The sequence below is a fragment of the Hippoglossus stenolepis genome, chromosome 24 (assembly GCF_022539355.2).
Source record: "Hippoglossus stenolepis isolate QCI-W04-F060 chromosome 24, HSTE1.2, whole genome shotgun sequence".
Lineage (NCBI taxonomy): Eukaryota > Metazoa > Chordata > Actinopteri > Pleuronectiformes > Pleuronectidae > Hippoglossus > Hippoglossus stenolepis.
In genome coordinates, this window is record NC_061506.1 from 4,181,489 (window position 1) to 4,197,321 (window position 15,833).

Sequence of the window (15,833 nt, forward strand, 5' to 3'; positions counted from 1 at the left end):
CTCTGGACAGGACACAAATGGGTCTGGAGGCCTTATGAATATGTAGCAGCCCTAAATATAAACTCGTTTAGCGGCTTGAGCTGACTGAACTGGAACCAGATTGACTCCGGCCTCGCTACCGGCCCTAACATACATTCCATAGATAACTGTATGAAAATAGAAACATTAATTAGATACATCTTACGTAAAAGCTTTTTCTCTGAACATACAAATACTGGGGTTGGGGTTGGGGGTGGCGGGTTGTGTGTGTTTGTGTCGGGAGGAGAAGGAGAAGGGGGTTGATTGTTCTACAAAGCCAAACGACTGCAAAAACACCATATAACAGTAAACAAAACGTCATTCGGTACCGTCCCTCCCTGTGTGTGTGTGTGTGTGTCTTCTTCTGTGTGCGACTCCACGTATGGCGTCAACTTTACGTGTTTGAGGAAAGGGGGGGGTGAGTCAGCAACAATGTATGTATGGAGTTTATGGAGTATCACAATATATAGAACCTACTTTACAGCACCTGTGATCGCTGCCGGCCGGGCACTAGAAAAAGAAAAAGACTCCAGCTCTGGATGGAATGACTCTAACGCTAAATAAATAGGCCACGTGCTGTATGTGTGTGTGTGTGTATGTGTGTGTGTGTGTGTACGCGTGTGTGTTTGTACGTGTGTGTGTTTGTACGTGTGTGTCTGCGCTTCGGGGTTCAAATGGCTCGCGGCCAAAACTAATGTTTATCCAGCTCGTTTGTTCCCAACATATTTTGTACTCAAACCGTTTTTCATTGCGAACAATTATTTTCGTGGTTACCCAGAATTACATCATGTGCCCCTGAAAACCAAAGCGTTGAAGGAATAGCTCGTCGTTAATGGGTAATGTGCTTATTCGCCTTCTTGCCGAGAGCTAGTTGAGAAGATTGATACCAGAGTTGAAAGTTATTTACTTTAGTTGATGCAATTTTTATACTTTTTAAAGGGTTTTTATACAGATTATTTGTAAAATGTGTATATTTTATGTGTAAATACTTCACCTTTAGAGGTTTTAGAGGGTTTTTTTTAACCTCTGAACAGAGTTAGCTGTAAATATCAGTCCACAGCACTAATTCAATAGTTCAACACTAGCGATATTATAACAACTGACACAACTCTACTAGTGCTGAGGAAACTGAATTTATGCTGACGTCATCAAGACAAAAAGTAAACAAGTTCTAAGTTTGCAAAAACTTGGGGAAAAGGTTAAATTACAAATCAGAGTTGCTCAGGCCACTAGTTGGCAAATTACTGCCGGTCCATTTCCCCAAATGTCAACCTATTCCTTCAGCTCAACACATGGGTCTGATAAACAACCATATAAATCATCACACAAAATTATATAAATAAGAGTAAAAGTGTGCAAAGTAAAAATGTGAAACTGTTTTTGTCATATTGCACGAACCCTAATCTGTTTATTCGTGTGCTGTAACATACATAATACGCCCGGAGATGAGATTATCATGTTAAGTATTAGACTGTTATGTATTTATGTGGTTCTTATACATTTGGTGTGTAAGGATCGGTAAAAAACACAGAATCTTCTTGGCATCTACTGTAAAATGCATCGTCTGGTCACAAAGCATCATGAACAAAAGCTCACCGACTTAGTAAACAAGATTTTACCAGACAACCACGGCCCCTAACTCATATTTAACAATCAACACCTGATGTGAGACTAATTCCAATAACGAGAATAAGAATAATAAGAAAACGTTACTATTGTTCGGAAAGGAGAACTAATTCTAGGGAACAACGAAAAAACCAAATGTGCTACAAAATGAAGGGTGAGTGTTAGTTTTACACATTTCCAGTGGTGAGAAGTGTGTTCTGGGTTCGTTTCTTCAAAGAATAAACAGCTCAGCATGCAGCGGTGTGATGGATGAGGTAATAAAGATAATGAAGGGAACTCTGAAGCTGCGTCTCTCAATGCGGCACCCTGTTTAAAGAAGGCACTATGGGTGCTTCGCCATCTCGTCCACCAAGATTCAGCAACGCAACCCCCTGTCCCCTGACGTCACAGCTGTCTTGTTGTTTGGTTTTCCGAGCGAATCATGAACGGCACGTTTCCATTCAAGTTAATGTTGACGGGCTTGTGGTTCTGCTGCTCAGCACTTGATTCTCCTCGCAATGCCGCAGCTCAAAAGTATCGTTGCCTTTCCTTTTTCAGTCCCACCACTCCTGAGGCAGCGTGCGTCTTCCACGCCCCCCCCCCCGCAGAGTGGATCCCCTTCACTTCCTCTTCCACGCTTAGTTTTGACCTCTCATCACGAGCCGCGGAGTCTGGCGGTTTCAGCAAGGGCTCACGGATCGCGGCCCGTGACCGACTAGAGGTAGAGGTAGCTGACCCAGTAGACGATGTTGAAGAGCAAGAAGGACGTGGGGAAAAACACCCGGGAGTAGGAATCCAGCTCGCCGATGTTGACGTGGATCCGTCCTTTCCTCCAGCCGCCTTCTTTACACTCCTCGTAGCAGCAGAAGAAGCTCTTGCAGTCCTTCCCGTCCAAGCACTCGTACAGGCAGTTGTCGTCGTAGTCGTGCCAGAAGAGGGAATTGCCCATGGGCATCATGGTCCGGGGGTTGCGACTCATGTTGAAAGACGAGTAGGCCTGTTTGGCAAGATGGGAAAAAACGGTGTTATGGTGGAGCAGTGAACATTTTGCTTAACCCTGCACCCGGGTTACAGTTACAGCTCAGCAACAGCAAAACCTGTCCGGCTTTGATTTTCTCAGAGAATCAAAGCAAGGGGCTGTTGTAAGAGCAGAGATCAGCGTACGAGCTCTGTGATCTTACATGTTTTCCTCATCATACTTCTCCGAACGCACTCTACAGTCAGGCGGCGTTGCAACAGGAATATAATATTGTTAAATGATAGTTGACAGGCTGAGTCTCACAAACCTATAAACATATGATAACAAGAATAATTGTTTTTCCCCCTGATTTGTTATCACATATTGCAGCTGTAGCCGGATTTTTGTTAAGGACAGGAATGCTGAGCGAGTCCTCCAGAGGAAAATGAATTATGTGACTTCCTCCCCGATGCCTGTGAAACCGTGTGGGACAATCTAATTGGGGTAAAATCTTCACACACGTCTTGTTTTTTCCCAGTCCTCTACTCCTCTGCTCTTAAAGGAGGAGTGGGAGGAGAGAGAGAGAGAGAGAGAGAGAGAGAGAGAGAGAGAGAGAGAGAGAGAGAGAGAGAGAGAGAGAATTCGATGTAAGAAAGAGAACTGACTGAGTGGGTGGCACAAAGGGGCCACATCGATGGGGGTGGGGTGCGTAGGGGGGGGTATGTCCCCATAGACAGACCAGGCCAGAATACAGCAGCGAGCCAGTTGTGCAGCGGACGAGGGACATAACATAACAACAATGAGCGGCAGATGAGTGCCGCTGCCATTACAGCGTGCGCGGCAGGTGCAGCCTTGAGACGCCCACACTGAGCATGAGGCTCTGGCACAGGAACCACTGCTGCTGAATAAAAAGGTTTCTGTCGAATGCACATACAGACGACATGTGTGAGACACTGTGCAGTGTATATATATGTGTTGACATCCTATGGATTCAATCAATGTGCGTTTCTGAAGGCCGGTATTATTAGACCCAAAATACCGATGGCCTGAATTCAATCAATTGAGTTGAAAGAGCATCTGAAGCAGCTCTGGGATCATCGTGTGATGCCGAGGCTGAAATGTGGACCGAGGCCTGGATGCAGAGAAACACACATCATCTCACTTGTCACAGGCTAATTCTTGGTTCGCACATCACGGGGCACAAATGTTATCATGTCTCTATTCTCATCTCAGCATCTGTCCCCCTTTTGTAGTTCCCTCCCTGACTGAGACACAACATGCCTGTCTTTGTTTGTTTGTGTCCCTCTTTGGTCCATTTTGTAGTCGTCTTGTGTCTCTTAGTGGTCGTTTGCGTCACGTTTGTGCGTCTTTCCAGTTGTTCTGAGTGTCTTGGTGTTAATTTTGTGTCTTTTAGTAAATGGTTTACATCTCGATTGTATTTGTTTGTAGTAGTTTTGAATCCCTGCGGTTGTTTTGTATCTTTGTAGTTGGATTAAGTGTGTTTTGGGTCGTTTGTGTCTCTTAATAGTTGGTTTGAGGCTTGGAAACGCCGCTGCCGTTCGTATATGTGAGAAATCTCAGACATTTGAAGCGAGGCCTGTTCATTTTTCCACGTTGCTCCATTAATGAGATCATTATATGGAAGATGCTGATGAAAGCTTCGTGCTTTACAGTCTGTTTTATGCAGCCGCGCTCAAAGAGGAACTTTGGCTGTGGCGGAGGTGGATGTTAATATAAATAACAGACAACTGCCGAGCTAATATCCAGCGCCAGCCCATTACTCACACGTTCACCACGGGCTTACCATTCTCTGCATCCTGGCGGGAGGTCTGCGTATACTGTAGGAGTAGTAGTTGAGCATCGCGTACTCGATCATGGCGGCGAAGACGAACAGGAAGCAGACGGTGACGAAGAGGTCCATGGCCGTCACGTAGGACACTCTGGGGAGAGAGTTCCTGGCCACCGTGCTCAGGGTGGTCATCGTCAGCACCGTGGTGATACCTGGGGAGGAAGGGAGCGACACTTTGTTCAGAGACGATGATGGATCTCTGGTCAGTGCCGGGGCGACCCAGGCAGAAGTTAGTGATTATATAATATGTGGAAGGAGGTTTATTAATCACGTGAATAATGTATAAGGGGTATTCTGGGTAGATGTCCCCATTCTTGCATCAATCCCGTCTTCTAAACACCCACAGCGGGGGTTTGTTGCACGTGTGGAGCAGCAGGATCGTTACAATGCTCAAATAATTATATTTTCTTTTTCCCCAGCAAATGTGAGAAATGGATTTGTGGGTTAAGGACAGTGGAGCCACATGCGAATTAGGAGGCAAATCCTGCCACCTCATCATGACTGAAACGTGACTCGACTCTGATTTGGCTGAAGCAGCGCAGCCATAACTCAGAAAGCACGGTGTTAAAAAAGAAAAAACTGGTTAACTGTAAATCTGCGATGGGAATTCAAAAGTTTTAAAAGTTTTAAAACCTCCAAACCTGAGAGTTGTTCAAATTAACATTGTTTTTCAAGGATTTTACAATAATTGAAACAGCTTCTTTTTGTTTGTAGTGTTTGTTTGGAAAGATGATTATCAGGGACTTCAAGGACAAAACTGACAGCAATCAAAACCCTTCCTGAAAAAATAACACCATTTTATTTCATACTTTTTTTTACAAATGAATCAAAAGATCCTGTAATCAGATTTTAATTGAATTCTGTATAATGTGAGTGAAAGTATCTGTTATTTCAGATCTTTAGATGCAGATGACATTTCCATAAACAGTGAAACCTAAGGGAAATTAATATTTCTTTAATTTTCTTTTAGTTTCTTTGGACAATAATGAGAAAAGTTAAGTTTTTGCTGAAGAGTAGAGCTGTATATTTAAAAGCACCTAGAACTAAATATGGCAAACTTTAGTTTTATAAACTATGGTCAATAGGATAAATAATAAAAAGTTAATAATATAATGCGTTTCTTCATCAGTCACAGCATCACTCTCCCAAATTAACAAGATCAACACTGTATTTTGTGTAAAAGAGAAAACTAAGTAATTTTTCTAAGTTAAGAATGAGTGAATCTATGTATGGAGCTCATTTTGTGAAAATAAATATTACGAGCTACACACGATGAACAGAAATATAAGTTTACAGTACAGTGCACAGCTTTTAATCTAGTTCCTCCTGGACACAAAATGTCCTGTAACGTATATTAGACGTGTGAAGCCACATTATGACCGATGCACAGACCGGGGTCATTAGTTTGTCTCTGGGGAGGTGCGGCTCCCGTCAGTCCTCTTGTCTCCTAATGACAGTGATGACTGATGGAGCCGAGGCTGCGACTCTCACATTATCTCAACTTCTGTCGTGAAAACTCACAAACCATTTGGAAATTGTGTAATAGCCGAGTTGGGAATTAACTTAGGGAGACGCCTGTCGACTGCTGATGCACAAGTGGCCATGTGTCAAAGTAAAGGCCGACACTGACCCGGCTCCATGTTGCCTACAACCATAGACTGAATATAAAAATGGACGTAGACGTAAACATTTTCATACATTTATTAAATTATGGGCCAGTTTAGCGTAGTTTACTGTCCAATGGGTACTTTTGCATATTGTGAAGATATTTTAAATTTATTTCTAGTTGGATTTGTATGACGTGTGACTTTAGTTTTCTCATCAGCAGATTATCAATCATGTGGTTCTTTATCTTTATTCAGGAAAGCCTCACAGATACAATCAGTTTTATACAAACAAACGTAGAATAATTATAAGTTTGTATTTGTACAATTTGTACAATTTGTGTTTGTATTTGTTAAATCATTATTCCCCCTGATTGAGCATGCACTTGTGAGTTAAGGCTGATTCATGCTCAGCATCAGACACGTACAGAGAAACGAACGCAGCCTCCCGTCGCTCGCACTCTTCACTTTGTGCACGTCTCCTGGAAGCTGGGAGAACTTTTAATTGTGCCTTGAGTGCCATCGTTTGAGAAATTACTCCCATGGAGCCTTAAAGGAGAATATTGTGTCGTCTCGGTGAAATTAAATCAATCCTTTTAAAGAGAGATGCCCACTGGGGGTATTGATATCTACTGCTGTGACAAACACACATCATTCTCCTGATCTCGCTGTCTCCCCCCCCCACCCCTCTTTGTCTTCATGGCACGTCTCACCCCTCCTCTCCCTCCCTGTCCCTTTCTCTCCCCCTCTCTCTCTCTCCCTCCGTCTCTCTCTTCTCTGCCTCTTTCATCCTCATCTCCTACATGTCTTTCATGGCAGTGTGTGCCACTGTTTTCGCCTGTGGTTTCCATAGAGACGAGTTGCTCCCGTCTATTTCAAGCTACCTCCTCTGGTCTAGTGCTCGTCTAGACTTTCTCTTTTTCCTCCGCTCATTAGATTTAGGCACCAATAGTTACACGAACAACTCTGTGCTTCTAATTCCTTAAATCGGACTATCTGTTCGAATCTCGGCGCACTGTAAACAGTGGGAGCTCGATAAAGCAGCAGGCGCATCGACCCCACTGTTTTGCCTTTTCCTTTTTTCTCTTCACAAGCTACCCACTGGCTGCTCACAGTTTGGGCTGCTATTTCAAATCAAGGTCATGTGTGTCTGTTGCACAGTTTAGTGCATTCGGTGGGAATTGTCGCTCCGTGATGCCATGGCAACCGGGTGATTCCTGTCTGCGCCGGCGATCTGAGCAGCACACGAGTCTCACATCTTCCGACAGGAAAACGAGAAGTGAGAAAAGTTCCAGTCGGTGCATACGCCCGAACAAAGCAGACGGAGTAAATCGCAGCAACACGGATAAAAAAAACACAGCAGCCGGTATAAACCTGTGTCATGCGTGTGGAGTGGTGATGGGGGTGTTGCCTCAAACATTTCAGATGTTGACCTTTGCTGCGTATCCAGGGGGAAACCAGGTGGAACAGACCTCCGCTTGTGTTCATGGAGCGTCTATAAATAGGAGAACTGAGGACTACAGTTAGGGATCAGTAGCCGGGTCATGAGCCTGTTTGGGTTTCATCGTGACGACTGAGTCAGAGTGAGCTTGTTTTAAGATACTTGTAGGTTTGTCAGGATACAATCTGCCATTTTCTAATACAGACAAAATCCACACAGTGTTTCTGACTGTTTACATCATTATGTTTGATTTGTTCATCAGTTCACTGGAGGTCGGTCGTGTCCATCGGGCTTCATATTGTAGAGATTATAGAGTTGAAATTGGTAACTAATCCTCTTCATCCTCTTTTTGAACAATATATTCTGATGTGTAAACTTTGGAGATCACGTTGGGCCTTTTTTAACAAGCAATGAAATAATTTATTGAGGAAATGATCCGTAAACGAGTCAATTAGGAGAATAACCGTTAATTAAAACTTTCTGATGAGTAGCAATAGACTGTAGATCCTCTGAAAACCCACTGGATCATTAGCAGCGATCACAGCAATGTCCTGACATGATGAATTGGAATATTGCAGCTTTAACGGTTGAAGTGTATTATTTTAAAAAGTGAAGAGCCCACAGCACAAAGTGAAGCGGCAGCGCACACCGAGTCTGACGCTCTCCTCTGCACGAGCCTTGTTTGTTTATGGTAATTACACTGATGGTTTAAAAATTAATGCTCGAGTGATTGAGGTTAAAATGCCGCGCATGGCAACTTCAATCTAATCTGATTAGCGGCGTTTCACGCACAATGTGGAGGCCTTGACTTAAAGCCACGTCTCCCATGCATGTAATCAGTCAGATGGCTCTTCCCCGGTCCCTTCTGACCAGCGAGACACTTGGGATTTAACAGCCTCAGTAAGTTTCTAATTGAGTCACTCAGCCATTTCATTTCTGACGGACAGTTTGGTATCTATAGACCCGGCTAACTTTACTTTATGTGGTTGGAAGTTGAGGCTGCTGCCATCAGACGCGTCTCAGAAACACACGAGTCGCGTCTAAGAAAAACAGAGTTATACACAGAGTTATAACACTCGATTTAGACTCCTCCTGAGTTCAAGACGAGCCCCCGTCTCCTACTCGCTGCCGTCTTGGTCGGTTTCCCACGGGGAGCAGTGTCAACTCCGTCACCCGAGCAGACACATCGGCGTTGACAAGCGTTTGTGTGAATGACAGCTCGCAGGGAAGCGTCGGGCTTTTAAATGTTTCACCATCACACTCATATCATGAGAAATAAGCTATTTCTGTTGAGCTTGCTGCTCGGCGGTGCACAATATTTGAGAAGACTAAAAAAAAAGGAAGGTGTTGTTTGGCTTTTGAGGATTTTTCTTCTTTTGTAAAACCATGAATTCCAGTTTGAGTTAGAAGCAAAGGAGAAAATAGTGTGAAGTTGTCAGGTCAGGGCAAGTCGGTCTCAGATGTCAATCAGGATGTTTCACCCTGTTTTTATAGCATCAAATAACCATGTCCCATCCACTAACATGGAGGAATCTGTATTTATGAGCTATACTGCAGCCAAGATGATGGATGGACGGATCAAACTACTCATCATAGATAAAACATTTTCTTTTGAGATTGTTAAATTCTCCATTACCCATCATAATGGATGTTATTCCCCCCGGTTCCAGAACCAACTGTGCCTCGGGGGGGTGAGTTTACTTCCCCACCAACAACCCCCCTGTATCTCTGCCAAGATCCATCTGCGCTGCAGAGATTGAGGTCTAATGGGAATCAACCCGGGCTCAGCTCCCTTACTTCCACTCTGCTACCATCCAAACGTCCTCCTGTCGCTGAGCGAGCGGCGTGTGAGTGACAGCTCTTTGGAAAGACCACCTGGAACATGTTAGCGGCTTGTCAAGGCACAGAGCCCAGGAGCGTGGAGGAGCTGCATTACTTTTCCTTTTTCCTTGGATTTCAACCTCTCCGCGATCCGACTGATCCTCCCTCCTCCCCCTTCTGACATTTGTCCTTGCCGCTACCTGCCAAGAGGCCTTCACTTTGCTTTACACTCGCGTCCCTTCCTCTTATCTCCGCTCTCTCCCTTTCAGCCTGGGGATCAGGTCTCGGGCCGACCTGAAAAACGGGGGCAATGTACTAGAGAAGAAAGGCTAACTGACTTTCTGTTGTCGGGCTGAATGGGGATGTTTATCAGGACCGGGACAGCTTGCTGCTCCGCGCTACCTGTTGTCTGGGGGAGATCACAAGGCTTTTACTGCCTTTGGTCATGTAGCACACCGCCACCCACGTACTGTACGCTCTGCCTGCCTTTGGTTGTCAGCAGACAGACGGGTTGACAGAGTGATGGAGAGCAAGACGGCCACACACACACACACACACACACACACACACACACACACACACACACACACACACACACTGTGATTAGGTAACAGCCGCAGCAGCATATAAGATCCTTCTTATTTCCAAACAGAGGTGTCTGATGGATTAAAACAAATTAAATAGCTCTTGATGATGTGCGAGATAGTTAAGCACATATCCGCCGCTCCTTCAAACACATTCCTCACCACACTCTGGAAATAAAAAACCTGGGTGGTGTTGTTGTGTCTCTCTCTTCAAGATATTTTTTTTGGGGGGGTTTGATGTTCAGCTGTCATCACGTCAGCTTTCATCAGCTTAACGGCAAAAGGTAAACTGAGCTCAACTCAACAGTCTCTCATTACGATCGGCTCGCATTAGCGAAGGCACAAAGAGGGGAGGCTCCATTTGGTCCAGCACATGCGTGGGCAATAATGCTCGCTTATCACTGGATTCAATATAACATTAGACGGCTTTATTGTTCGGCTCTCGGTTAAGTTTTCTTTCTCCGGGCTCTTGGCTTGGAGCGATAGCGACGGACAGAACTTCAATATAACTTCTTTATTGCCACAGAGATGTTCCAGATGACCTTCTGTGATATTGGCTCTCTGGCAGGCTGATGAAGGGCAGCGGGGATGGAGTGGAATTAAAGTACCCCCGAGTTGTGTGCGCCGGCTCAATTCAAGTGACAGCAGCAGTGGAGGTAGTGGGAGGTTGGTGGAGTCGGCACGATTTGAGCTCTTGGGTCAAGTGAGAAAATTTGGGTGGTGGAGTTTAATGAGTTTGGTCTTTCCCTCTTCAACAAGTATTACCAACGGGGGTATTTGGGGGCTTCCTAGCTCGTGAGTGTGAAACCATGTGAGCAGGAGAAGAGATGAGCAACCATTCCCAGACTAGATTTCCCAAAGCGTCTCTATCACCACTGGCTGCAGCATAGGTCATATATCCCACCTCCTCCATGTTAGTGGATTGTACCTGGACCAAACTTCAAAGTCACTGTACTAGTCAAATACTTTTCTCACTTCTGTACATCCAAGGGCTCTAAGTTAGTTTTTTCCATTTGGTCGATCTCGTGCTTCCCCTGGGACCTCGCCCCCGATCAGTACTGCAGGAGTCTCTTAGGAGTCCATGTTGGATTGTAAGTCTTTAATTGATCTTTCAGTTAAATGTCATGTGTCTCTGTTGTTTCTGAGCCCTACAGATTTGAGGTTAATTGCCTTCTCGGCAACCGCTTCCTGTTTTTTGGTCGGCCGCTCTGTGTTGTTTCTCTCCGAGGTCGTGAGTGAGACCCCCGTGTTTACCATTCATATTAAACCAATCCAATGTTTTCACTTTGAAACCCCACTCACATTTCTCCTTAAGTTGCCTTTAAATTTAGAAATCCAAAATATATCGTGTAGGTAAAACATCGTCTTGTTCCTCCTCACTTATAATCCTGAAGCAAAATGAAACTGTAAACTCAAAGAAGTCAAATTACTATTTACAGGATCATTTGAAACATCAATCTTTTATATAAGGAACTCACCTTGAATTTCAGCTTAAACAGGAAACCATGAGCACCGTGCACAACATCATCATCCACAGGAAATCAAATGAACTAATGGTCGGGCATGCAGCGGTGGGCGGGGGGGGAGGAAGATAATGCAAAGCAACTGTCAAGTCATGCAAAGAAAAAATACGATTTCACAAGAGTTATGAAAAACAAGCCACAAGCACTGATGGGACATAAAGATGTTCAAGATGTGATACAGTCGCACATGCATAGAGACAGACACACACATTTCTCTTCTTTTGTTGTCCTTCATTCCACAGCACTGCTCAGTGAAGTGCAAATATTCCAGTAATAAAACTGCCTTTGCTGGTAATGACTGCGGCGACAGAGACTGACTCATAATATTGCATTTACCAATCAAAAAAGAAAGATATTATCGCTTCTGCTTTCAAGCTGTCGCAGCCCAGATTGAACAGGAATTATCGAATCCTGCCAGCGACTTCCGATTCATTTCCCCCCACATTACGCTCATGCAGCCTGAATGAGCTGCGGCAGGACATTTTATATCCTCTTGTGAAAGTATTCCCAACACTTCAATTAAAGCACAAAAACACTGATCTTTCACAGGCGAGGAAGGAATTATCTGCCGTGTTTTTGTGGGGGGTGAAACAGAAAGGCGAGAAAGTATTGCAACAAATCACTGCTCCCAAATGATAGTTACATAAGGCTTTTTTTGAAAATTTTAAGTGCTGCTCCCAATAGCTCCCCGCAGAGCTGCATGGGTGGTGCTGCTGTGTACCTAGGGCCGTTCTTGCAGGCGTAGCGTCGCTCTTGATCCAGAAGGAGACCCAGGAGAGGACCACGGTCAGGATGCAGGGGATGTAGGTCTGGATGGTGAAGTAGCCCATCCGTCTGCTGAGGTCAAAGTACACCGTCATCAATATGTAGTCACCTGTTGAGAGGGAGAATGGCAGAGATTAATTTTTTAAGTTTTCTTCATTATTAAGGTTGTTTAGTTGAGTTAATATCTAACAGGTGAATCTCAATCACCCCCTAGTGGCTGGCTGCGGTATAGGTCAATCGCTAGAGCGCTGACTCTGGCTCCAAATGCGAAAGTTAGTTCCTTACTTTTGCAGCTTTTAGTTTAAGTTTTCTATTTCTCTATTCTTCCTGTGACACATTTTCCAAGGGGATCTGTTCTGGCACGAAGCTCCGCGGAGCCACATTACATGTCGCGCAGTCCAGCATCAGGTTCAGTGTGATGCTTCAGCGCTCTAACACAGGATTGCACAGCTCTGTTACCGAATAACAATCATAACTCAATCCAATGTGTGATTTGTTCTTGTTACAAGCTGGTGTGCGATGCCACTGGACCCCCATGAGTAAAAAAACCACAAATGAACACAAGCCTCAGATTTCTCCTTCCCACTATTCATATGGCGACATTACAAAAACAGCAATTTTCCAGCCGGAAATTGACCCGTTTCGAGCTGCAAAATTGCTCATTGTGTTGTAAGGTGACCCTGCTATTTTGGAAATTACACTTTTCTTCCTTCTTTATAAACTACAGACCATCCCCGAGGATCTGACTCAGCACACTGGCTGAAATGTAGCTGGGAGCTAGTTCCCGCTGTTCTCTTAACGTGGTCATCAAAACACAGGCCAGACCCACATTTTTCAGCAGACTCTACACACTTTATTAGAGAGCCGTGACAGTCAGCACATTACTCAGCCGATTGTATAACATCCACAGATCTGTATGTTAGGTTTTGGGATGAGCAGAATCTAGGTGAAGCGTTTGCGGAAAAAACCGCCAGGAGCCGAGGAGGGATCCCTGGGGAACTCGGGTTGTGTTGAGCTAAAACCGTCTAAGAGCGTTGTCAGCCCAGTTTTATAATGACACAGTCAAACGTGTTTTAGAGCTGTGCTATAACATTTAAGGTCTCGCAGTAACTTTAATTAGGACTGTGCCTGTGTAGCAGAAAGGTGATAAACTCTCTGGTCAAACTAAATATCAGGAAGTGTCTTGTGTGATAGATTGGAATCAGGGGAGAAACGGTGAGATTAAATAAAAGAAAACACTTCTCTCTAACCTGAACAAAAACAAAACAGAGAGACAGAAATTATTCTGCTGCCTCTTTAATAGTGTGCAGATGTTTAGAAGCATTTTGATTGACAGCAGCAGGGATATTGAGCTGCGACACCCGGGGAACAAAAGCCATTGTTCGTGCAGCCTCGACAAAGTTCTATGCATCTGAAGAGCATTACATAAAATACCAGTGAGGCTTTCGGCCACTCAGGTATTTCTGAGAAAAGGATGTTGAGTTGGATAAAAACATTTGAAGAAGAAAAACCTCCTCCGCTTGCAGCTGAACCTCACATCAGTGGAACGAAGAAAGAGTCTCGGTGAAACTGGTGCAGAGGAGTGTTTATCACTCTCACAGTTTCTAATATGTGCCGGTGCAGAACATAAAAGTTTAAAGTTTTTGTGGATGTCAAGGGCTGTTTTGAGGCACATGTGATTTGGAGAAGTGTTCACGGAACAAAGCTGGGAGCAGAGTACTGTCAGACAACAAGATATTTTTGGACATAGCAGTAGGCACTGGTCCATCAGGACTGAGGACGCCTCAAGTTACAGTGCAAGTTGTTTCACTGTAAAAAAGCATTTGCTTGATATATCCATTGTTTACGAGTTCTGTCTCGCATCATCGGTTGTATAACATTATGGGATGGCTCTGCAGGATCTTTGGTAGCGTTTGATTTGCAGGCGTTGCCACTAAAAAGCCAGATGTTTGCAGCTTTAGAATGAGTTCTGCTACACAACACGTTCCACTGTAAGGAGGAGCTGAAAGTGCAGAAACAACAGGAGCTTCAGTCGATGAAGGACACCGGGTCCCAGACACGTCTCTCCAGCGCTGCTATTGGCTGAAAACTTTAAAGATTTGTTCAGGCTGTGGTCGACGCATCTGAATTCTGTCCAGAGCTTCCTGCCACAAAAGATCGATACTGACATCCTCGCTCATACACTATAGAAAACTATACCCTCAATGAAAGCCCTTTGGTCCAGAGGGTGCAGCGGAGGGTCTGTTCTACCGGGGCTCAACCCCCCGATCCACACTCTGGCTTCCTGTGCACAAGATGGCAGCGTTTATATCCTTTATATTTTGGCTTCATTTCTGGAAAGTTGTTGGAGATGCATCGTCCATCTTTATATAGTGCTTTATATAATGATATAGCGCTTGTGACAATATGAATATACATTAATAACTATAAAATACACGATGCAATGATCATTTCTCCAATATTATTCTCGCAAATGATGCACACTCCCTGATGGACTATCTCTGTATCTGCAGTGTGGTGACTTCTCTGCTGTAACTCTGTTTACCTTCTGTTAGGACACTAACAGCCCCTCTGTTCACAGAATACCCATTAGTCCCAGTAGCCCCGCTATAAACCTGTCCACACACTCTGTCATGTTGCAGCGTCAGGTCTGCTTTCTGTTTGGAAACTGCCAGAAAACAAAAGAAAGTCTTCCGGGCGAAACAGTTTCATTAATGAAATGCTGCGGCTGCTTCCGTCCTCGATGAACCGACACGACTGCAGCGATGTCGCGAAAACAACTTGTATATGAGGACGTTTCTAACTTTGCACTGTAGTTTTAATGGGCTGCGTTTCAGTCACTATTACTCAGATCATTTTTTTCTTAGGATAAAAACATAAATATATGTAAATAAGAACAGCTTAATTCATAACCCTAAATAAAAACTATTTTCTACTACTTTTTGTTCATGTTAAATTACAACTTAATGCAATATTCCAACTATATTCTCGACTTTAATAGATATCATCACAATAAGTAGAATACTATTACATATAATATTACATAAATAGTATATCAGCATTATCAAACATGGTGTAGTCACAGCACGGGGTCATTTCACATTCTTCACTAACAGGCATTTGAAATATTTCTCTGCTTTGACATATAAAGAAAGAAAAAGGCAGAACACCAGCATTTCTGCTATTAACAGCAGAACAGGGCATAATGGAAGCTTTTGGGGATATTGCGATGGGACCGTAGAACAAAGCACTGAGAGCGTTTGGGATTCCACATCGGGGCCTTTTGAAGAGGACGCTGCTGAATTGATAACGACGGTGGATTTGAGATCGGGGGGGTCCCCAGCGGCGCTGCGGACCGGGATCTGTCCACTCTGTCCTCGTTAAAACAGCCCCGTACCTCAAGTGTTTATGAGGGATGAAGGACAAAGCAGGGAAATCAGGGAGAGCGAGGAAGGGAAGAGAAGCGCAGCACTTTCGAAGTTTGTCATGATGTAAATTAATCATAGGTATTTTTAGCCGGGAATCTAATCATCATGCGTGTGGAGAGTGAGCTCCGGCAAGTGAATCAGGAACAAGAAACGAGGTAATAAATGAGAAAACGGCTAATTTTCCTGAACAGCATGAGGTAGATGTGTAGGTTTGCCGTTGCTCTGGAAGCATTTCAG

General features: G+C 44.2%; 1 protein-coding gene across 1 annotated transcript in view; it reads right to left on the minus strand.

Moving 5' to 3' along the window:
* Positions 1 to 279: 279 nt before the first annotated feature.
* The window catches only part of LOC118103137 (gamma-aminobutyric acid receptor subunit gamma-3), a 61,791-nt gene continuing 46,237 nt past the window's right edge, over positions 280 to 15,833 (minus strand). Inside the window, exons 8-10 of the mRNA XM_035149742.2 lie at positions 12,125 to 12,277; positions 4,386 to 4,582; positions 280 to 2,620 (exon numbers count right to left, since the gene is read on the minus strand). Of these exons, the coding sequence (XP_035005633.1) occupies positions 2,339 to 2,620; positions 4,386 to 4,582; positions 12,125 to 12,277 (632 nt within the window). The 3' untranslated portion in view covers positions 280 to 2,338. The remainder of the gene's footprint in view (positions 2,621 to 4,385; positions 4,583 to 12,124; positions 12,278 to 15,833) is intronic.